At 33.8% G+C, this 24698-nt stretch overlaps 2 protein-coding genes across 3 annotated transcripts in view; one reads left to right on the forward strand and one right to left on the reverse strand.

Annotated features, from left to right (window-relative positions):
• The window catches only part of LOC145673203 (tRNA (guanine-N(7)-)-methyltransferase), a 35505-nt gene extending 18884 nt beyond the window's left edge, over positions 1 to 16621 (forward strand). Inside the window, exons 5-6 of the mRNA XM_081742679.1 lie at positions 7068 to 7169; positions 16336 to 16621. Coding sequence (XP_081598805.1) covers positions 7068 to 7169; positions 16336 to 16461 — 228 coding nt within the window. The 3' untranslated portion in view covers positions 16462 to 16621. The remainder of the gene's footprint in view (positions 1 to 7067; positions 7170 to 16335) is intronic.
• A 6601-nt stretch (positions 16622 to 23222) lies between these two features.
• The window catches only part of LOC145673205 (calcium-independent phospholipase A2-gamma-like), a 92071-nt gene continuing 90595 nt past the window's right edge, over positions 23223 to 24698 (reverse strand). For both annotated transcript variants that reach the window (XM_081742681.1, XM_081742684.1), the window contains exon 9: positions 23223 to 23774. In XM_081742681.1, coding sequence (XP_081598807.1) covers positions 23512 to 23774 — 263 coding nt within the window. In that variant the 3' untranslated portion in view covers positions 23223 to 23511. The remainder of the gene's footprint in view (positions 23775 to 24698) is intronic.

A 24698-nucleotide genomic window follows, 5' to 3' on the forward strand; every position in this document is an offset into this window, starting at 1 on the left:
CATCATGTATCTGGGGCGGGTAAATCACGAAAAAAGGAATTTTCTGTTAAAAATGTCTTTTTTTTTTAATTTTTACTTCTGTGGACCCCTTCCCCTGTTTTAAGACAGAGATCTGAAACAAATCTGAAAAATACTGAGGGGTGCACTGAGTAAATGTGCAAAATTTCAATCTTGTAGGTGCAAAAGTAAGCCCGTGAAAAATAATATTCCCCAAATACCCCAGATTCCCGTATAAAACAGGATCTCAGGTAACAGTTTCCTGAGACATCCCTATTTATCCTAGGAGCATAGTATGTACATCATTTTCTTCAGAATAGAACAGCCTTTCAAACGGTACAATTTATATGTCTTCATCTGAGACGGGAAAATCACGAAAAAAGCTATTTTTTGTTAAAAATATCCTTTTTTAAACATTTTTGCCCCTCTGGACCCCGCTGTTTCCACGTAGAGATCTGAAAACATCTGAAAATTATTAAGGGGTGCACTGAACGAGTGTGCAAAATTTCAGTCTTCTGAATGCAAAATGTAACCCGCCAAATAATAATAATAATACCCATAACAAAAAAATATCTTTTTAAATTTATCACATCACACACTATGCCTCAACGCAGAAAGGCGTTGCAGGGTAGGCAAAAACCGTGGTTTTTATTGAAAAAAAAAAATCTGTTTTTTTTTTTTTTTTTTTTTTGTTTAAACCTGGTATTTTGGTTTAAACCAGTTTTTTTTTTTTTTTTAATTAAATAATTTACTCTATGCATTTATATCACATATGAACAAAAATAAGTTTGTTTCACTTTGGTGTTATTATGCAACAACCGGGTTGTGCTGGAACGGATCACATAAGCTTAAAGCGGAGTCCAAACCGTTTCTCGTCTCTTACATCCGAAACAAATTGTCCTCCATTTGAACTTCTCCATTGTCCTCCATTGTCCTCCAAAACTGGACTAATTGGCCACAAATGCAATACGTCTGCCGACTCACTCACGAAGAACTCCTGATACGTTGTACTGATCTTTACATAATTTTAATATAATTGTCTAATTGTCAAGAGTCATTTCAGAAGGACAAAAAGATAAACAGTTGCACAATTGAAACCATTATACAGAATTACATATGGACAGTTTCAAAATACTGCAGAGTACAGAACTAATTTAGTCCAAATTAGTTCACTACGACTTTGATTAGTCCAAGTTAAAGAAATACAACGACGTAATTTTCATATCAGTAAGAAAAGTGAATAAAAATAAGAATCAGGGTGGACAAAAATCATGATTTTTTTAAAAAAAAATCATTTTTGGTGATTTTTTTTATTTAAATCGATTTTTTTTATTTAAATCAAATCTTTCTTCTCGTAAAGTACAAGTGGCGAACTGAAGAAAAAGCATTAGGAATTAATATTGAATGCTAATTATGCCATTTAAGTGAAAGTATAGGGTTGAATTATCAATTAATCCCGAATTGTTAACCTCTGTTAATCCCAAACAATGTTTCTTAACACTTTTAAATTTTGTCTTTTTTAGAAGGAAAATTATGGATAAGCAGCTACATCATCATCCCTATTTTATCCTAGGATCATGGTTCATACCTCATTCTCTTCAGAATAGAACAGCCTTTGAAACGGTAACATTCACATTTACCTATCATGTCCCTGAAGCGGGAAATTTTGAGAGAAAATGGAATCTTTCTGATTTTTTTTTTCAAATTTTGACCCCCTCTGGACTCCCTTGTGTTAACGCACATATCTCAAAATCAACTAGGAAATACTAAGGGGTGTACTAAATGTGTGTATAAAATTCCAAGCTATTTTGAATAGTAAGGGCGGGGAAAATATTTAACAATGAGCTAAGAACATCCCCACAATGCCCCAGATAACCCGCATGTAATAAAAAAAATTTCCCCAGACATCTCTATTTATCCTAGGGTCGTGATTTGTAATATAAAAGATTTTCAATCGTACCATTCAAATGTCTCCATCGTGTATCTGGGGCGGAAAAATCACGAAAAAGAGATTTTCTGTTAAAAATATCCTTTTTTACTTTTACCCCTCTGGACCAACCCTCTGTTTTAAGGTAGAGATCTGAAAAACTGAAAAATACTAAGGGGTACATTGAATAAATGTGCAAAATTTCAATCTTCTAGGTGCAAAAGTAAGCCCGCGAAAAATAATATCCCCCAAATACCCTAGATTCCCGTATAAAACAGGATCTCAGGTAACAGTTTCCTGAAACATCCCTATTTATCCTAGGATCATGGTTCGTACGTCCTTCTCTTCAGAATAGAACAGCCTTTCAAACGTACCATTCATATGACTCCATCTGAATACCGGAGAAAGCTATTTTGTTAATTTTTTTTTTTTAACATTTTCCCCTCTAGACCCCCCTGTTTTCAAGCAGAGATCTGAAAACATCTGAAAAATACTAAGGGGTGCACTGAACGACTGTGCAAAATTTCAGTTTTTTGAATGCAAAATGTAAACCCGCCAAAAAATAAGAATAATAGGCATAACAAAAAATATCTTTTTAAATTTATGATGTCAACTCACACTATGTCTCGACGCAGAAAGAAGTGAAAGCATATGTAACATGTTCTACAATGCCTTCAATTTTGAAAAAAAAAAAAAAATAAAACGAAGTAAAAAGGTTTATTGGTACTTTTTTAATCGAGTAATGAAGATTCGATTTTTAATAGAATAAAGATAGGTAATATAATTTAAATATTAAGCATTAAGGAAAAAGTATAGCAACGTTTATCAAAATGTCACTTTTTTCACAAAAGTTACTGATATGAAGTTAGTTTGGTAGGGGGCATATTTTTAAAAAAATGGAAATAGCTTAAGGCACGAAATGCATAAATTTCGTCTAAAGTTATAAATCTCATATAAAAAAAAATCGGAGAGTGGATAGGACCCCTCTAAATACGCCCTATTATCTGGGAACAAACAAGCAGACGCGCACGCGAAGGAATTTCCGTCTTAAATGTCGATGGTGATTTCCCCATTGGAATAGTTAACGATTTAAAAACCCAAACTCATTGTTACGAAGAGAAGAAAGCAGCATTGCTCCGTTACCCGTTCAAAACCGGATTTTCCCTAATCATCTTGTGCATGACACTTGTTTTCAAACTATGGTGTACATACTGTACATTTGAGTCTCATTGTATTATGATTATTAACTTCTGTAACCGAAATAACAGAACAGAAACGGAATTTTTACTTATTTTCATTTTAAATTATTTTATTTCGGAATTTGATTTAAATCAACGATTTTTATTTAAAAAATCAAGTGATTTAAATCTTGATTTAAATCAGACTGATTTAAATCAATCCACCCTGATAAGAATTATTTGAGTCGACTTTGGCTCTGACCCATTTATACATAAATAGATACCAAAGATATTTCTGATTTCAGTAAATGCCTCTCGGGGGATTTGTATGACCCCCTTCCCCAAAGTACGATATTTTGATGTATATTATCAATAGTAAACATTACTAAAACGATACAATATTTAGAATTTTCCTTTGATTGCAATTGCATAACAATAATAACAAACTATTAAAAAAATCACAAAAGAAACATTCATAACCTTACAAAAAAGTTGCTTTTGTAGTATAGGGCTAATTTCTTTGAGTAATGAATGGGGAATTTAAATTTGAATATAATAGGAATAATATGCGGGAGTGACATGCGATAACCCACTAATGTGTGTGTTGAAGATTTTACGAAAACTTACACTTTTACAAACAATTTTCGTTTTTTGCATGGTTTAAACCAGCCAACCCTGCGTGAAAGCATATGTAACGTGTTCTAAAATGCCTCCAGCCTTACAGAAAACGAAGTAAAATGCCTTATTGGTACTTTTTAAATTGAATAATGAAGATTCTACCATATCACCTATAAATAGGTGATATAATTTAAAACGTCAAGCATTAAGGAAAAAGTACAGCAACGTTTTTGGCAGGGGCCTATTTTTAAAAACTCAGAACCAGCTTGCGGCATGAAATACATAAATTTCGCCTAAAGTCATAAAATTAACAAAAAAATTGGAGAGGGGATAGGACCCCTCTAAATACGCCCTATTATCTGAGGACAAACAAACAGACACGCACAAAAAAGAATTTTCGTCTTAAATGTCAATGGTGATTTCCCCGTTGGAATAGTTAACGATTTTAAAACCCAAATTCAATGTTACGAAAAGAAGAAACAAGGATTGCTCCGTTACCTGTTCAAAACGGGATTTTCCCTAATCATCCTCTGCATGACACTTGTTTTCATACTATACTTGTCATTTGAGTCTCATTGTATTATGATTATTAACTTCCATAATCGAAATAACAGAACAGAAACGGGATTTTACTTATCTTCATTTTAAATTAATTTATTTAGGAATTCGATTTAAATCAACGATTTTTATTAAAAAAATCAAGTGATTTAAATCTTGATTTAAATCGTGATTTAAATCAGACGGATTTAAATCAATCCACCCTGGTTAAAATATGTATCTTACGCGGAAGAGGATCATAATTTATGCGAAAAATTGAATATCTCATGAGCGCATCAAGTTAGAAACTCGGTATATAAACTTTTCATTAAAAATAAATGGAGACTTTACCCAGCCTTTTTGAAATTCCTCGTTTTAAAGAGTACATTTTATATGATTATTCATTGAACGTATAGAACACATTGTAATAATTAATCAATCACTCACCTAAATAATGTTCCTTCCAATATATAATTTATGTTTCTTTTCAATATTTCAAATGCGTCGCTCGGGGATTTTTCATCAGAGTTACACAGGCTTAGGTCGTTTTAAAATATTGGGAAGAAAGAAGTACAAATAATGGAATATGATTTAGTTAATTATTTTTATATATTTTTTCGACACATTGAAAATGACGTTCTCTGTTGAATATTTTTCGCTATATTGAAAATGATGTTTTCTGTGTAAATTCTTTCGCCACATTGAAAATGACATTGTCTGTTGTATATTTTTTCGCCACATTGAAAATAACGTTGTCTGTTGTTTGTGATCGCATCACGTGACAACGGCTGAATAGTTTGAAATTAGTTTTGTAACATGGCTAGTACTTAACAAAAGCTGTTTTTATCATATGAATTTGATTTGAGTCATATTCTAAGGGACTCAAAATATATGCGAAAATGTATTTTCTCATGAGTCTTTCAAGCTAGGAACATGACATCGGTAAATAAACTCTTCATTACAAATAATCGGGCAGGTGTCCCAGTACTTTTTAAATTTCCCGTTGTAAGGGAGGGAGCATTCTCTGTATTTTTTTGTCACATTAAAACTAACGTTGTATACTGTTTACTATCACATTACACGAAAAGGGCTTATCCATTCGAAATGAATCTTAAAACATGGTAAGTACCAACTCTGAGCTGGGTTTTTATCATTTCCACTGTGATTAAATGGGATTCAGAATGTATGCCAAAAATTTAATATCTTATGAGATTTTATTATATTTCATTGAAATGTGTATCCTAAGGAGGGAAAGAGGGTTCAAATACCATCCACAAATCTATTCTTCCCGTGCAAAGAACAAGCCTTTCAGCTAATATCAAACACAAATTGCACAATAATATTAGTGTACAGTGGAAAACGTTGCGTGCAAAGATGCGACATATATCAATCGACAGATCTCGTCGACTTGGATTTTTTATTCCTCAAATAAAATGTCGTTTGTGTCTAACAATAATAAACTCATAAACACGCCAACTATTAAGGTCAAAGTAAACACGCTAGTTCATTTGATATAATAAAATAAAATTATAATAAACTCTTATACTTCAATTTTAAATATTTTTCAATTAATGTTTTCAGAGTTGCGCATATTTCTTGCAAAACTTCATTACATTTAAAAGCCTACTTACACAAAAACGACACTTTCTCTTTACATTAATAATAAACTTGTAAAGTACAAGAAATGTGCACAATAGATACGGTACAATACAATGTGTTGAATGATAATGCACGTAGGGACCGCGGTGGTCAGCGTTCACCTCTGGTGCATAGGGTCCCTGGTTCGATCCAAACTCACGCCAAGTGAACTTTGTTGTGGACAAATGTGTGTGCGTGGGTTTTCTCAGAGTTCTCCCGTTCCCTCCCACTTTATTCATTATGTCCTTCCATTCATTTCTCATCATCGCCGTCACCTTTAGCCCAGCTGGCATAATCATGGGACGTAAAACTGAAAGATTTCATTTCATTTTTGATAATACACGTAAAGTTACAGTAAAGTCCGAACTGAATGGGCTTGTTGCGAGTTTCATTTAAGAGTTATGGCCTTCGGAAATTTAGATTTGTGGAATCTTTTTGAGAAAGACAGACAGATAATTCTGTTCCAGTAACTTCAAACATAGGAAATAATATGGCAGTATGAAAATCTAGTGCATCACATAGTTCTTGATAGTTTTAAAAGTGTGGACATACATATATCAACGATAATACAAACTAGTTTAATTAATTGGTTTCTACATAATAGGGTGCTTTTGTTGTGTGTGGAAAGCTGTTATATATTTAGATGCACCTAAAAATAATAACTTGTATTTATAAGCTAACTAGTTGGATTGATCGAATTCGAAGTCTGTTGTATAGATTCCTTCACGTTAATTTTCTTTCAAGTTTATTTAAGTTTTTAAGTAAGTTTGTTAGAAGGTACATACTCCGAAGGATGCTGAAGGAATAAAATATATAAGAATACATAGAAACGTAAAATTGGAGAAGGCTAATTAATCTTTGACATATATCGTAGATGATCATTTATAAATATCTGTTGTCAGGAAACATGAAAGTGAGAGTTAAAGATATAAATAAGTTGGTTGGATTGGAATTTAGCCTCCCTTTCAGCACCGAGGCTAAGCAAGACGTGGATCTATAGTGTAAGGTGAATCCGAATCACCATAATACGTTCAAATATTTCCAAGCTCTCCCACTGGGAATATCACTACATAGGGAGGGGAACAATATACGTAAGTGTTCCGTAGTTCTTTATGTAACCGTGATACAAAGTGATGGTTAAAAGGTTAAAACCTTGGTTTGTCTTGTTTCAGGGCATTGTTTACACTGTAACAGATGTAAAAGATTTACACGAATGGATGGTCAAACACTTCGAGGAACACCCTCTGTTCATTCGCTTATCGGAGGAAGAAGTGGTAAGATTTCAATATTGCTTTCAAGTTTCATGACGACTGTTATCAATTTCAAGTGAATTCATATATTTTTTTTAGTTTTCAATAGATAAGATGTATATACTGGTAAAAGCTGAAAAAAATCATTCAGCTCTCGAAAGGACTTTTTGGTACGTAATCAGAGATCAGCTATAGGGTAAAACCAATAATCTGAACCTGGAAAACTAGATCTTAAGTGTAAGTAATTAAGTTAACAGAGAATCGTGTTAGCATTTGACACTGTAAAAGGTAGCAGGATTAACACCGGTATAATGGGGTCTCAACTTTATACTTAACTGTAGAAATAATGTGCGAATAATCCTCCTCTTTCTTTTTTTTATTATAATGTATTTCTTTAATAATCAATAAGAGGACTTGTACTTAAATCCATCTAGAGAAGTACAAATCTCCACACAGTAACTTACATCTTCAGAACATAAATTTATTTGTTTTTCTTCTCCTCAAATATTGGTGGGTTATAATGTTAAAGTCGCAACATTTGGCTAGGTCGACTACAGAACCAAGTTTATTATAGAGATAGAAAGTGTATTAAATATTAAACTGCATTAGATAGTGTCCATTAGTTACAGCATAAGCTGCAACCAAACGAACATAAGTCTGAATCTTCTTGTATTAAATGGTAAATTGTCCCAGAGTAAATTATCCGAAAATTATAGTCATTTTGGTACCGGATATGCTCCAAATGATTCATACAGTATAAAAAGTCAGGTCAGACTATATATAAACTGTCCAAAACAGAACTTGTATTAAATAAGAAAGTTATATTAAATGAAAGTTCAAAACTCTTATATTTATCCGGTTGTCATATTATCTGGAACCTTCATCTGTGCACTCAATAAACAATAGAACCTAATAAAAAAGAACGATAAATACCATCTCGGCATGTGCAACTTTTTGTGGGCCTTTGTACGTACTAACTAACTAACTAACTAACTCTATGGCCTATGGAACCCGGAGGTTCAGTGCCGCGTTCACAAAAGCTCTCCACTGACTTCTATCCATAGCTAATTGCATCCAGTTTCTACTTTGTATTCCTATCTCTGCGAGATCCATCTTAATATTATCCTCCCATCTGCGCCTAGGTCTTCCTAATGGTCGTTTTCCTATGGGTCTACCAGTCAAGACTTTGAAAGCGTTTCTACTTTCTTCCATTCTAGCTACATGACCTGCCCACCTAAGCCTCCTAGACTTGACGACCCTAACAATGTTGGGTAAACCGTATAAACTATGTAGTTCCTCGTTATGAAGCTTCCGCCATTCCCCATTCTCGTTCCTCTTGGGTCCGAATATTCTTCTCAGAATCCTGTTCTCAAATACTTTCAGTCTATGTTCTTCCCTCAGAGTAAGCGACCATGTTTCGCAACCATACAGAACAACAGGCATGATTATCGTTTTATATATTTTAAGCTTCAAATTCCTCTTCAGAATTCGCGACGACAAGAGATTTTGAACCGAATAGAGATTTTGAATCTTTGAGATTTTGAATTCCCTGCTTTTAGTCGGCATTTAATTTCTTCGTGAATATGATTTTCCTCTGTTAATATTGATCCTAAATATTTGAAAGTATCCACTTTATCAAAAGCATTATTTAATATTTTAACGCCTCCACAATTTGCCGTATTACGGTCCCGACGCACTTCCATGTATTTAGTTTTCTCTGCATTTACTTCTAAACCCATGTCCCTGCAAGCGTTTAATAAGATCTCTGCATTTATTTCTACTGTTCTCCTATCATCCCCTATTAAATTTACATCATCAGCATATGCCATAACCTGGTGAATGCCGTTCAACTCTAGGCCCTGGTTGCACGTACTAACTTATAAGAAAAATTTAACTTCTAAGGCAAATGCAATTTAATGTAACCATTGTTGCCCACTAGGGTGCAGCGTTTTACCACTTTTTTCTCGGAATGAAATGTAATACCTGGCAAAAGTGGCCAATCCACATGGACATTTCAAGTATAGATTTTTTTTTTAAAATCAGATAATATCTTCTGTGAGAACTATTGCCTCAAAGTTTCAAAATTTACCTGAAAATTACAAAAAATACCAAAGTTGTTCATTAATTTTAGTTATGTTAATGTAAAATATTTTTGGTTAAATACATGTCAGTTCCTATGAAAACTGATATTGAATTATAAAAATGCCAGTTATATGCCCTTGGGGGGTATAGGGGTGCCTCCTCTGGGGCCAGAAAAGGGGGGCAAATTCAGTACAGTTAAGCGGTTGTGCAGTTCCTCGCTCACCTGGTAATATAGCCTGGCCAAGTGACCCAGAGCCCACCATGTAGAGGTGGCTGCACCTAGGGCTCCTCCGCTAGGCCTATCCAATCAACCAACCATATGTTGGGCCGGATGAACTGATCCGATTAGTCACTGTCAGGAAAAAATGTCACAAATTGGGACTTCGATTGAAATTTAGACGCAGCTTGCCTAGAAAGTAAGGTTGACCTGATCATCCCGTCTCTAGCATCACTGCCAGATACTCGGGAGGCTGCTTCAGTGACTAATTTCACTACCCGTTCTACTGGCACGTGTGGCACGGATGGACGGTGAAGGACCATTCTGACACAGTGTTGTCAGGAAGTGAAAGTTTGACCATGAGCTATTTGTTTGGTACCGTTCATAGAACTTACTGGTAGAACAGTTATTAAAACATCAGTGTTGCCAAAAGATCATTGCGGTGTAATCATTTGCCTCAAAATTCAGTCTGGGAATGTTGTTATATCTAATGGAGTTATGGAGATTCCCTACTTCGTGTTATCGAGCTCTAAGAATCTTATGTAATGCATCTTGTCGGACAGCAAGTAGACCATCAGTCATCATAGCGAGAAGAAATTTTCTGGGAGTGCAAAGAATGCATTCGTCTGAATGGATGAACGGATTACAGCCTGGTATTCCCTTGGTAAGTATCTAGACCTTGAATGGCCTCAAAGACGTGAGAGGACCATCAGCAATGGAAGACTATGTTCTGATACGGCATTGCATAACCACAGACTCTAAGTAGGAATGTTGCAATTTCTATTAATTTCTTGGTAGGTTTTTTGTTGCAATATACAATGTTAAAATTCTTTTTGCACTAGTCAACCAGCTAGCTTTGTTTAGTTTGACAGGGAATATAGAAACAAGCTCTTCCGGGCATGCTCTGGAGTCAATGGCTTGAGATATCTGGAACAAGCATCTCAGGTCCTTACTGAGTTTTCTGTGCTCTTCTGGAATGTGATGAGGTAAGTCATATTTTATTGGTTTGAATAGCAACACTGAAAGCTTTTCACAGTTAGATAGTTTTGAAACTATGAGACGTGTGTAAGAATAGGGGCTTGAATAAGCGCCGTGAATATGCGTGAAGAGAGCTCGGAACAGCAGTTCATTAAAATGCAAGAGACAAATAGCCCATTGCATATGTTTCCTTGTTAGTTTCTCTAATTTTCGAAGAACAACTCCATTCCAAGCAGTGTTAGTGTATGTTCCATCACACCCAAGAGCCTCAACTTTATCAAAGCCCAACTCTGAGTTGGTTCATGATGTATTCGAAAATAGCTGTGGTCTCGTTATGTGCAGAGCCAGAGGATGGTGTCACGTGACCAACGTATTGAGAGTTACGTTCACCCACAAGTGATAAGTGTTCTTCTCTAACGATGTCTGTGTGTATTTTAGTGTCATCCCTTCTATTATCAAAGTATAGGATTTTAATGGGATCATCATTTCTAGAACTTTCTTTTAAATTCCGAGCAAGTTTAAGTTTCGCACGCCTTATTTTGTTCCTGTCTACAATTAAAGCAGATGTTATGTCGCTAGATTTTTGAGAAGTTATAATTCCAACCTTTGAAGCTGCCTGAAGCACAGTTGATGTTATATGTGCCGCAGCCCTCTTGCTTACATTGTATCTCTGAGCAATCATAACAGTTTCAGTCAAATCTACGAAAGTCGTTCCCAAAGTAATGCATCCTTTTTTATGGAAACTAATGGAGATACATAACTAACAACAGCACAGCTAAACAGAGCAATCTGTCAGCTACAGACTCATTTTTCGACATAGTTCTCACCATTTGTTATGCACTTTTTCCAACGATTAACCAGAGCCTGCATGAAGCACTTATAGAAATGGGTAATCTATGGACTGTCTTTTGGATTCCGGCTCGTAGTGATAACACCACGTATCATCTCCAGTGACGATGCTATCCAAAAAAAAATTGTCACGTTCATCTTCATATTAATAATGATTCATAATAATTGGTCCAGCAGGTCCCGAAGGAAAAGGCAAGGACGAAAAAAGCTGTAGAAACGCTTAATTGCACTGAATTTACCCTCTTTTCCGGCCCCACAGGAGGCACCCCTACACCCCCCAAGCGCATATAACTGGCATTTTGAGACTGGAATGTCAGTTTTCATAGCATCTGGCATGTATGTTTACTTTAACATAACATAACATAACATTAAAAAAAAAAAAAAATTGGTATTTTTTGCAATTTTCAGTGAAATTTTGAAACTTTGATGCAATAGTTCTCACAGAAGATATTATCTGATTTGAAAAAAAAATCTATACCTGAAATGTCCATGTGGATTGGCCACTTTTGCCAGGTATTACATTTCGTTCCGAAGAAAAAGTGGCAAAACGACCCACCCTATTGCCCACTAATGCATACATTGAGTAAAGCTTGAATTTCTTTCAAAAAAAAACTTGTGTAATGTGATTAGAACAATCTTTAAAATATACAAATATATTTGTACCACTCATTCGGACAACACCACTAGTGCTTTCTGTTTAATTTTATTGTTTTTGCTTCGTTGTTAATTTAAACTGGTTATTAATGAACAATATTGTAAGCGAATAGTATTGTTCATTCGACAAGCCTATCAATAAACTCAAACAATACTCTTCTTGCTCTTCAAAATATTATGGATTGTTCAAAAAATCATACCAAAAGTCGAATATTCACCGCTAGCATTATCAAGACAGAGATAAGGAAATATTTTTGGTGTGGATAAAGTGTATGGGATTAAAATTTTTTTTAGAGTACTGTGGAGCAGCAAGGATATTCGAGTCAGCTTACGATTTTGTAGAAAGTAGAATATGCAGTGATATATTTAATTTAAAAAAATGTAAATAGAATACGGACTAGTAGGATTGTCATAAATATGGGAGAAAAAGATAATCAGTGTTAACTACGTTATATAATCTGAATTTATATATGTAGTAAGTATACCAATCTGGTTTTGAATACTTTAGAATTAACAGTCCAACAAGTTGCTAACGATATAGCCACTTGTTTTCCAAAGCGAAATTTCTTGAAGAGATTCTTTCCAGTGGACATATGATAACGTTTTTCAAGTAAACACAAGTGTATAATCTGTAGCGCGTATATACAAGGTGTCTCAAAAGTCCCTTGACATAGAGTAACTATTATCAGAACAACAAAATTTAAGAGGGGAAACTGTCTCCAAATATGACGTTTTCAGTCTAAAGTTAAGGATTTTTTTTTTTTTTTTTTTTTTTTTTTTTTAATCGGACGAGCCGTTTGGGCTGTACAGTCTTTATGCGCCTAATGTTAAAAATGAAAGCTTGCCATTTACCTGGTTCCAAGTGAATGAAGTTACTGTGTGTTATACTAACGTGTCGATGGCTAGCCCCCATTTCAAACATGTTCCCATTCACCATACTCTTATTACCAAATTTGTCCACGTCCCATCCTGTCCTGTCCTGTCCTCTCCTCCCCCAGCCCCAGGTAAATCCAAACGTTGCATTTTCATTTAACATTGGACGCATAAATAGTGTACAGTCCAAAGGGCTCGTCCGATTTAAAAACTTTCTTCACTTTAGATTGAAAACATTACATTTGGAGAAGGTTTCCCCTCTTACATTTTATTGTAACTCTGATACCAACAGTTACCCTGTCACCACCCTGAAATTCTCCTCCCTTAAATGCACAATATTTCTATTGTGCATTTGTAGTGATGAAAGAGAGAATATGATAAGATTATTGTTTAAGAGGTTATAAAAACGCTTATATATGTATACATGTCTGTGTATAGAGCATAGCAGTGCTTATTTCCAATTCGACCACTCTCTATAGGATTGGTAGTTGCTTCATCTAAGCTAATTCTGACATTAATAACAGAATGAGTGTTGAAATAAATTTTTATTGATAATTCAAGATTAGTCCTGTTTAGGGCTCTTATATTTCTAGACTAAAAAACCGAGACACCCTATGCTCCTTGATGAAGTATCAAACTTAAATCCTGGCTTAGCCGGAACGTCTGGCAGCCCTGTTTCTAGTGACAATACTGACAAAAGTACTGGATTCTTAATTACTTATACTAAATGAAAACTCTGTTTAAAAAATCCGCGCGCTCCAATTTTTCAGTGGCCAGAAATAGGTTAAAAAGGCGCAAATTACGTGAGCAAATATGATACGTTACAAAGAACCGGTTAATCTTATATTCTATTTATTTATTTGAAGAAAAAGTGAGAAACTATTTGTAAATCATCTTGGTATTCTTACATTGTAATATAAGGTGTTAAGACCCAATGTTTCGATGAAGTAATAAGCTGTGAGAGCACTTCGTTTCTGTATCAAATTTAAATCATTACAATAATGTTTGCATTCCCATATAGCTGCAATGCTATGCTCATGCTGTCTTATTTTTAAAATGACCGATCATCTGATGAATAAACTAAGTATCCTGTTCTAATACTGACCTAGTAACTACTTTATTAGATCTACAGGAAGTAGTGTCTTTCCCGCTGGTGTAGTGACCACGACTCGCGCTTTCGGTGCACATGGTTCCGAGTTCGATTCCCGCTGCTAGAATTTTGAAATATGAGCGCATTACAATGGCTTGGATTCCAGCTTAAACTGTAGATCCACATCTCAAATAACCTTGCTGCTGAGAAGGGACGTTAGTCTTCAACAGAATGTCCACCCAACCACGTACGCATCAACAAAGTACGTGAAAACACTGAATAAGCGGAGAATTTCGTATACCATAAATAAAAAATTAAAAAAAAAAAAAACCCTGGAATAAACTGTGAATATCGGTATCAAAACCTTGAAAATCTAGAAAATTTTCAAATTTCTGGGAAATCGGACCTTGTAATAATAAACCTTTGATAAGCTAAGATAATTTCCTATTAATAATAAAAAAGAAAACACCTTTAAAAGTGTAATTTTGTAATGTTTTCTCGTTTCTTGTATATATAGTTGATATGGTTAGGTTGAACGAGGGCAAATTTAATTATTTCACTGCAACGAACCGACCGCCGCCCACATCTTGCGTCCCACCCACGCATCGGTCCCACATCGGACGATTTTTGTCATGTGGTCAGTAGAGATTATTTTTATAATTCCCGACCGTGAAATCGAAAAAAATTTGGGCCGTAAAAGCCGTGGATCGTATAGTTTGGGTGGGATCCTTGTTCAACAAACAAATAACGAAAAGAAATAAAGGTCAGAGCATTTCAACATTAGTAATTTAAGTTGTTACAAAATTCAAAGCTACCCGGCACATTTGTGCCTAAATTTACTTAAGATACACGTACAACATGAACTGAATTTCATGTGATTCGATGAATTGAAACCGCAACGACAGTGATCCTGTAGGTCTACATGCCATTGTTTCAGTGGAAATTGCCTAATGTAAAATGAAGTTAAAGTAACCCAATCCTTATTTATAAATTTGAATTATCTCCTTTTAAACAAGCAGTAGTCAATTTTAAAAATTGAATTGCATTAAATCAAGCACTCTTCTGATAAAATTAAGGAGTAGTGTTTGATTAGTCTGACGAGGGGAAAACAGACTTTGGTAAGTGCACTTCGGGGCCATCTTTCGCGAGGCAGTAGTGCACATTTAATGTATTAATATTACAGACTGAGAGAGCGCAATAGCCAGAAATAGCGGAGAAAAACGTCTTAAAGTTTCCGACTCGCCGCATATATGATACGACGCGTAAGGTTAACAAGTGACGGCGTGGTAGAGTGAGGAGCATCTTCGATTAATGTGCGAAGGGTCTTGGGTTCGATTCCCGATCGAGTCTACTTTTTTAACCAATAAAATAGCCATTCGTAATTAATTCACCATATGTTTATAATGCATAAAACAATAGAAATACTTAAATAAGTTGTAAAACCTGTCAATGTTCCATGTTAACTAGCAACAAAATGTAACTTATTGCGTAAATATATTGATATCACGAGTTGTGTTATGGTTACTACAGCGGGAGCTCATGTGGTTCGGATTCCCCGTTAATCGGTAGATCCCGTCTCATATAGCCTCGCTGCTGAAAGGGACGTTAAACTCAAAATCAACTCAACTTATGGTTACAACAGTCGTTGTGTAAAAAATGTTCTTGACGCTTCGTGTCTATATCTGTTGATAGTGTGCGAATTACAAGGGGGATATGGGGAAATCCCCTTTGGTAATACTGGATGCATGCTATAACCAAAGGGAATTTTCCCTTCATCTCCCTTGTAATTCGCACACTGTCTATAGATACAGTCAAGAACATTTTTTACTGAACGACTGTGGTAACCACGATATAACTCGTGATGTCAATATATTTACGGAGTATGTTACATTTTGTTCCTAGTTAACATGGAACATTGAAAGGTTTTACAACGGATTTAAATATTTCTATTGTTTTATGCATTATAAACATATGGTAAATTGATATTTTACTTGTAGTTACAAATGGCTACTTTATTGCTTATAGCAAAAAAAAAAAAAAAAAAAAATGACTAGAGCGGAAATCGAACCCAGGGCCCTTTATTCGTGAGTCGTAGATGCTTCGCACTCATCCATGCCGTCACTTATAACTCTACGCGTCGTATTATATATGCGGCGAGTCGGAAACTTTAAGACGCTTTTTCTCCGCTATTTCTGGCTATTGCGCTTTCCCAGTTTGTAATATTAACACTTTAAATATGCACTACTACCTCACGAAAGGTGCCCAGAAGTTCATTTACGAAAGTCTGCTTTCCTCTTGTGAGACAAGTCAGATTGTTGAATTTACACATCCCGGAAAAACCCACCTGCATAAAACGAGGACGGTCAGTCCTAGAGTATTTTAAGTTATATTATAATTAGTCGTATTACTTTTAAGTAGTTTTTCAGTTGTTATTGCTTACATTTCAGAAGTCCGATCCTGTGGTGGACAAACTATTCAGCAGCAGCGAGGAAGGGCAGAAAGTAACAAGAAACAATGGAGACAAATTTCTGGCTGTCTTTCGACGTGTTGCTGATCCTTATGATGAAAGCTAATGTTTTGACTTCGATACGTTAATACTGTTGGGTTTTTCGAAACTATATAAAGAGCAGTTGTGGTCGTGTATACCATATTCACGTTATGTGAATAAAATATATGTATTGAATACTATGTATTCTGAGTTTATAGACAGAATATAATAACTTTGAAAAAGTATATATACAGTAGTATATATTTATTTTCCCTTAGAAATTTGTAACTTACTTTTAATAGAGTTGAGTTGATTTTGAGTTTAACGTTCCTTTCAGCAGCGAGGTATATGAGACGGGACCTACTGATTAACATGGAATCCGAACCACATGAGCTCCCGCCCTTACTTTTAATAGAATTTAGCCACTCGCATAGCATATGTGAACATAATGATCACGTACAGAGTGAGACAAAAGTTTCAATTTCTACACTTTCTTGTTTGAAATATCTTTTGTGGGGTATAAAGTGACAAAACTGCATAGCTTTGTGTCCCATTTGCACTTAAATGGTCACTCATAATATTCCATTGATTTTGCAGATAAAATTGCTCTCGTAAAACCATTCAAGAATTTAATTTCATTTCTTAATGTCTGCGCTTTCTTTTTGTAATTTGCCTCTACATTTAAAATCCACCTTGCTTGAGAATTTGGTCGCGGCTGAGAGAATTACAAATTTCAGGTAACGTGTAATTATGGTATTGTTTTTCGTACACGTTGTTGGATATTGAAATGCTTAGATAAATCAACATTGGCAAAGACTGGCTTTAGTTTTTTGCCAGATAAAAGGTGTCGAAATATATATTTACTAATTGTTATGACGAATTGTATCAGACTGAATAGTTAGTTTATGCTATACATATTGTGATCTGAAAATAAGGTTTCAAGTATTTATGATGTGGTTTGTGAGTTGTCAGAGCATCAAGAATAAATACGTTAAAAGTAAAAGAATTTAGTGTATTGTATGTAGTATTGTATTTCTATGTTATTTTATCATTTTTAGGCTTTACTGTAGTTAGACTTCATCATCTACGCTTATGAATATACATAGTCATTCTGTTTATCAAGTTATCACAGTTATAGGTATTGTTTGATTTCTGACCAAAGGCAAGTTTTACTCCACTTCCCTAAGAAGTGGATCATTAAACCAGCAGAGCAGAAGTAGGATGGCTAGTTCTTTCCTTACTGTACATTAGGAAATAATTGGGCTATTAGAAAATATAAGTAAAAAAGCTTAATACTCTCCGCAGACCAAAGTATTTTACTAAGAAGCGCTTTCAGAAAATGCGATTTCCATCATCAATAGTTCGAAAAAAAAAATAAACGTGGGAAAGAAACATTGTTGGGTAAATAATTTATATATATATATATATATATATATATATATATATATATATATATATATATATATATATGTATAAACGAAATAAAAAGTATGAAGTAAAAGAACTTCTCGTCAAATGTTACTTAACATGTGTTTTAACTTCCGTTTGACAAGTTCTTTCACTTAATATTTTTAATTCTTTTTAAACTTTTTTTCTATCCATTCATGTTTCTTTTCCACGTTTATTATTTTTTTTTTCGAACTAAGGTGGTGATGGAAATCATATTTTCCGAAAGAGATTCTTAGTGAAATATTTTAGTCTGCGGTGAGTATTAAACGTTTTTAGTTACTGTGTAACCACCGCTCGAAATACACAGTGATATATAATCGGGCTATTAGCGTATTTCGAGCTACATTGGAATTCAGTTGGCAATAGTTTATTGTTAGAATGGTCATCCTAGTGACAAGGGTCGGGTAAATAAGGGTAAATAACCAGTGGGTAAATTAATTCTACAATATTATTGAGCCTTAGTGGATAACAGAAATATCTAAAGAAGAGATTTATACCAATCGATAAATCTCATTAAGTTGAACAAAATGGCGTGAGCCTAAATCCTCATGTGTAGTTTTCGAAAAAATCGGGGAAACGAATGATTTGATAAAACCTAAAAATTGAACCATACAATAACCACGCCACCGGTTAAAATGAATCTGATACTGAAGTATACCCTGAAGAAGCTTTTCATTTCTAACCGTCAATATACTCAGTACAACCGTTCTTCAAGTCGTCCAATGTACTCAGTATATCGCTAGGCAGGGTGGGAAAAAAATCATGATTTTTTTTTTTTTTAAATAATTTTTGTTGATTTTTTTTATTTAAATCGATTTTTTTTTATTTAAATCAAATCTTTCTCCTCGTATAATACAAGTCGCGAACTGAAGAAAAAGCATCAGGAATTAGTATTAAATGCTAATTATGCCATCTAAGTGAAAGTACTGGGGTTGAATTTTGAATGATCACCAATCGTTAACCTATATCAATCCCAAACAATGTTTCTTAACCCTTTTAAATTATGGCTCTTTTTAAAGGTTAATTATAAACTTTCAGCCAAGCAGCTACAGTATCATCCCTATTTATCCTAGGATCATGGTACATACATCACTCTCTTTAGAATAGAACATGTTTTGAAACGGTAACATTCACATTTCCCTATCATGTCCCTGAAGCGGGAAATTTTGAGAGTAAGCGGCATTTTATTTATTTATTTATTTATTTATTTATTTTATTTTATTTTTTTTTTTTACTTTTTTTAAAATTGATTCTCTCAGGATTGCCCTGTGTTAACGCACAGATCTAAAAATAAACTGGGAAATACTAAGGGGTGTACTAAATGTGTGTACAAAATTTCAAACTTCTATCTTGAGTAGTAAAAGTAAGGAAACTATTTAACAATGAGCTAAGAACATTCCCACAATGCCCCAGATGACCCGGATGTAATATAAAAATTTCCTCAGACATCCCTATTTATCCTAGGATCATGATTTGTACATTATTCTCTTCAGAATAGAACAAATTTTCAAACGGTATCCTTCAAATGTCCCCATCATGTATCTGGGGCGGGTAAGTCACGAAAAAAGGAAATTTCTGTTAAAAAAATATATTTAAAAAAAAAATACCTCTGTGGTCCCCTCCTCCTGTTTTAAGGCAGAGATCTGAAACAAATTTGAAAATACTGAGGGGTGCACTGAGTAAATGTGCAAAATTTCAATCTTGTAAGTGCAAAAGTAAGCCCGCGAGAAACATTTCCCAAATGCCCCAGATTCTCATATAAAACAGGATCTCAGGTAACAGTTTCCTGAGACATCCCTATTTATTCTAGGAGCATAGTACGTACATCATTTTCTTCAGAATAGAACAGCCTCTCAAACGGTACCATTCACATGTCTCCATCTGAGGCGGGAAAATCACGAAAAAGCTAATTTTTGTTAAAGATATCCTGTTTTTAAAAACATTTTTGCCCCTCTGGACCCCGCTGTTTCCACGCAGAGATCTAAAAACATCTGAAAATTATTAAGGGGGTGCACTGAACGAGTGTGCAAAATTTCAGTCTTCTGAATGCAAAATGTAATCCGCCAATAATAATAATAATACACATAACAAAAAATATCTTTTTTAAATTTATGACGTCATCACACACTATGCCTCAACGCAGAAAGGCGTGAAAGCATATGTAACGTGTTCTAAAATGCCTCCAGTCTTGAAGAAAACGAAGTAAAAAGCCTTATTGGTATTTTTTTTTATCGAATAATGAAGATTCTACCCCATCACCTAAAAATAGGTGATATGATTTAAAAGGTTAAGCATTAAGGAAAAAGTACAGCACCGTTTATCAAAATGACACTTTTTTTCACAAAAGTTACTGATATTTGGCAGGGGCCTATTTTTAAAAACTCAGAACTAGCTTGCGACATGAAATACATAAATTTCGTCTAAAGTTATAAAATTAACAAAAAAAAAGGGGGGGGGTGGATTGAACTCCTCTAAATACGCCCTATTATCTGGGAACAAACAAACAGACTCGCACAAAAAAGAATTTTCGTCTTAAATGTCGATGGTGATTTCCCTGTTGTAATAGTTGGCGATTTTAAAACCTAAACCCAATGTAACGAAAAGAAAAAAGTAGAATTGCTCCGTTGCCTGTTCAAAACGGGATTTTCCATATTTATCCTCTGCATGACACTTGTTTTCACACTATACTGTACATTTGAGTCTCATTGTATTATGATTATTAGCTTCCATAATCGAAAATCCAGAAACGGGATTTTACTTGTTTTCACCTTAAATTAATTTATTTCGGAATTCGATTTAAATCAATTTTTATTTAAAAAATCAAGTGATTTAAATCTTGATTTAAATCGTGATTTAAATCAGACTGATTTAAATCAATCCACCCTGTCGCTAGGTTTACATTTATGGAAATATTGAAACTAAAAAACTGTGAAACAAGCTGTAAGTGTTCTGGCTTGCCTTTTTCTAGGGTCCGTCTGCCATCAGAGAATAGTCCTGTTAACACCTGGCCCTACATACAATGTAAGCACACTCTCACCGTGACTCTATAAATAAATCTTCATTTTCTACCTGTTTACGGCGGACGAGAGAGGAAGAAATTGGATGAAGCTTCTACACTCTGTGTTGATTACGCACGCTAGACACGAAGAAGCGGGAGAGATTTGTTCAGCTTCTCCCAACAAAAAGACTTCTCATATTGCTTCAAGGACTCGAGAACTGCATAGTAGATTTTTCAAGCTTTACGTTTGCTTTCCGTCGCAAAAATACTTGCTTAATGCGTTTTTATTAATACCTGACGTATGTTTATAACTTTCTTGAAAGCATTTAGGAAACAAATGAATATTCTTGAACTCTTGATTTACCTGAAAAATGTTACTGTGAAAACAAGCGTATGAAGCCATAGAGAAATGTGTAAATGTTATACTTGTATTTGAAATAAATAATTATACAATAATAATAAATAAGAAACAGCAAAATATCGAAAAATTAAATGTCAACTTTTACAAAGAAACACACAGTTGTGGAACTTCACTCATACTTTGGACCTTCCTCTTCGATATATGATTATCAAATGTATCTTTAGTATGGGATACCAAGAACGATTCCGGTAATAGCATATGTTTTTTTAGATTCTACGTTAAACAATAGCCCTACATCTTGGTGCTGAAAATGAATGGTCGAATTAATTTATTGGTGTGTTTTAGGAATGAGCAAGATTGAATGCATATTTGAATTTCAATGCACCATGAAAATATTATCGTGTCTTTATTTTACAAGTTAAGAAATATTACAAATATACGAAAAATAAAGCTGGTCAACTTTTCACAGTTATTTAGTTTTTGTTTCAAATTGCCAGAGTTTGAAAATATATATATATATATATATATATATATATATATATATATATATATAAAGAAAACAACACCTGTGCCCATGTGTTTCTTTTTTAATTTTCTTTGAGATGAAAATATTAAAATATGATTTGTATATGATATCATTGCCATAATTTACAACAGGTTTCTCTTCACTGCTAGATAAAGATCTCTTCTATTTTTCCATTTTTCTATTCTAGTAGTTGAATTGCGTAGGTCTCTAAGTGTTCAGCGTTTGAGTATATAGGGATATCAGTGTATTGATTTAAAAAATATATATATATATAATTATTACATTTTGTCATCCTGCGCCAAGCTCAATTCACTTACACTTTTCCATAGTTGAAGCTAAAACTAGAAAAGATAAAACAATCAAGCTGTTGTCGCTTAATAATACTAAATATAAATTTTCGGCTTCATGCTCCGCATACTAAACTGAAAATATATACAACTTTCTCAGGTCGAAGATATAACCATATGCAAATTGGTCAAAGCCACTTTCGCATGTTGATGCAATACTTGAGTTGTGTGTTCGTCCTGTCTGTAATTAATAATATACGAATCCTTCGGCACCGAAGGTGTAATCTTGCCCCAAATTTAGTCCAAATCCATCAAACCGGTTTTAGATGATGCTGCTGAATTTGTGATTTTGTTTACTTGCTGCTAAGGTTGAATTCGGTTCCACTCGATCTCGTATCTCTCTTTGTGCCAAAAATGGTCCACATCAACAATTCCTACATTCTAGGCCGCTGTTATCGAAATGTTATTCCCCTTTCCTCTGATCTAGTGTTTCCTTTGGTGCAGGGGTTCTAGACATTAATTCTCTCATATTAAAGTCAGTACGATTTTTTTTTTCCTTAAGAATTTCACGATGGTTTTAGAAAGTGTTTAATTTTCCCAATAACAGTCCAAAATCTTATTTAAAAATGTTACGTGATACTGCTTGGTTGTACCAGTAATATGCTTATAAAAAAAAAAAAAAAAAAAAAAAAAAAAAAAAAAAAAAAAAAAAAAAAACTCAAAAATACCCAGATGAATTTCAAGGCTTATTATTATTATTATTATTATTATTATTATTATTATTATTATTATTATTATTATTATTATTATTATTATTATTATTTCACTGTTAATATATATGTATGTTAATGGGTGTGTAATCAAATGATATTTACAGAATCAATTGAGAAATTCAAATTGAAAAAGTAGGTTCAGCAACGGTGGCAATATTGATTGTTTTTCAGTTCTTGAACAGTTTGAATTTTTTGTAAAGTAATTAAAATTAGGTTCAATATTTCTATACGTAAGACCTATATTGGATGTGTGATTATGTAATAACAAATTCGTTGTTATTTTTCCTGCAATATTTGTGTCTCACATCAGAAATAATGCTTTCAAAGTGAACAGTTACTGGAGGCCCCAAAGTCGGACTTTCCGCCACTGCCGATATGACTTCCCTCTTGTAAAACTGTGGAGCCCCCATTGGATCAAAGATAACAAAGGTAAAGAACCAAAACTACTAAAGTACTATGAATTTCTTCATTGTCTTATTTAATAATATTTTTTTTTTTTTTTTTTACAAATATATTTTGATATTATATTTGATGAAAGAGGATGTACTCTTTCATAAGATGCTGTTGATAAAAAAAAAATTTTAAAAGTTATCAATTCGTATAAAGAATACAAATTGCACTATAAAACATGATCTCCGTGTACTGCGTATTCCAAGTAAGTCTATACAAAATTAGTCCTTCATGAAGCAATATCATTATCTAACAAGCAATGATAAGCTGGTAAAATAGCTATGTAAGGGATTACTTGCGTTGAATATCACAAGCACAAAACGTTTTTCTCATCCAATATTTAGCTTTGTCTAGATAACTTGCATCTTGAACCAACATGTCACTTGCTTTCTTGAACTTATGTTCATTTTTACGCATATACATATTGACAGATTCGTATAACATCTCTAGTTTGTCGGGACGAATTTCATCAATCGCCACGTATTCTGGAACTGCTGGGTTGAATCTGAAGTATACCTCTGGTGCTAAAAGATCATTCAGCAGAATATGAACACCTGAAAGAAAGAGAAAAATAAATTACTATTAATAAACTGTAAAATATATAGCCTGTATGTTCCCTTAGAACCTCAAGTCTTTTTGCGTCTAATATATAAAACTAAAAGAATATTTACAAAGATAAAACATTAAACCAATTACATTGCTTCTAATTTAGTTGTCCTAAGGTAAAAAGAATTATCGAACAGTAAGTAGTAATAACATTAATACACGTACATCTAAAGCTGGGTTTCTCAACCTGGGGATCGCAACCCCTATGGGAGTAGCGAGGTTTCAGGGAGTCGCGAAGATCAGCGGAAGAGATAAATATATAATTAGAATCTAATACCGAAAAATATTTTTAAATATTATTTTGAATTTTGTTCTGATAAACATATTTTTATTTTTATATATAGTGTTAAGAACAACAAAAAATAGGGTTTACTAGACATTTTCAACAGGTGCAGAGTTGTTTAAAAATCAATTTAAATGAAAGAGGTACGATATGAAACTAATGAGAACTGCATATTGAAATACCAGAAAAATCCAAATGCAACAAAACCTGCGTATTAAAATATAATTAAAATTGAAAGAAATTGAGATACCTGAGCATGGTGTGATTTGACCAGTGCGGAATGTCAGGTTCAATCTTTGTGACGCACATTATTAAGTCATTTAAAATACTCAATAACTTTTTTAACAACTGTCCCAAGTTTTTTAAAACTAAAATTAGAAATCACTATTTTTTTATCATATGACCCAAAATTAAGGGATTTATGAAGTTTTAAAATTTTCAAACGGACTCCATTTTGAAACAGTATGACGGATCGGATTCGATATTTGCAATATGAATGAACTGACCAAATTTGGTTTTAATCCATTCGCTTTTAAGGAAGTTACTGTATCCACTATATACAAGAAATGGATTTTACTGTTTTAAAAAA

The sequence above is a fragment of the Thermobia domestica genome, chromosome 16 (genome assembly GCF_964235325.1).
Source record: "Thermobia domestica chromosome 16, izTheDome1.hap1.1, whole genome shotgun sequence".
NCBI lineage: Eukaryota > Metazoa > Arthropoda > Insecta > Zygentoma > Lepismatidae > Thermobia > Thermobia domestica.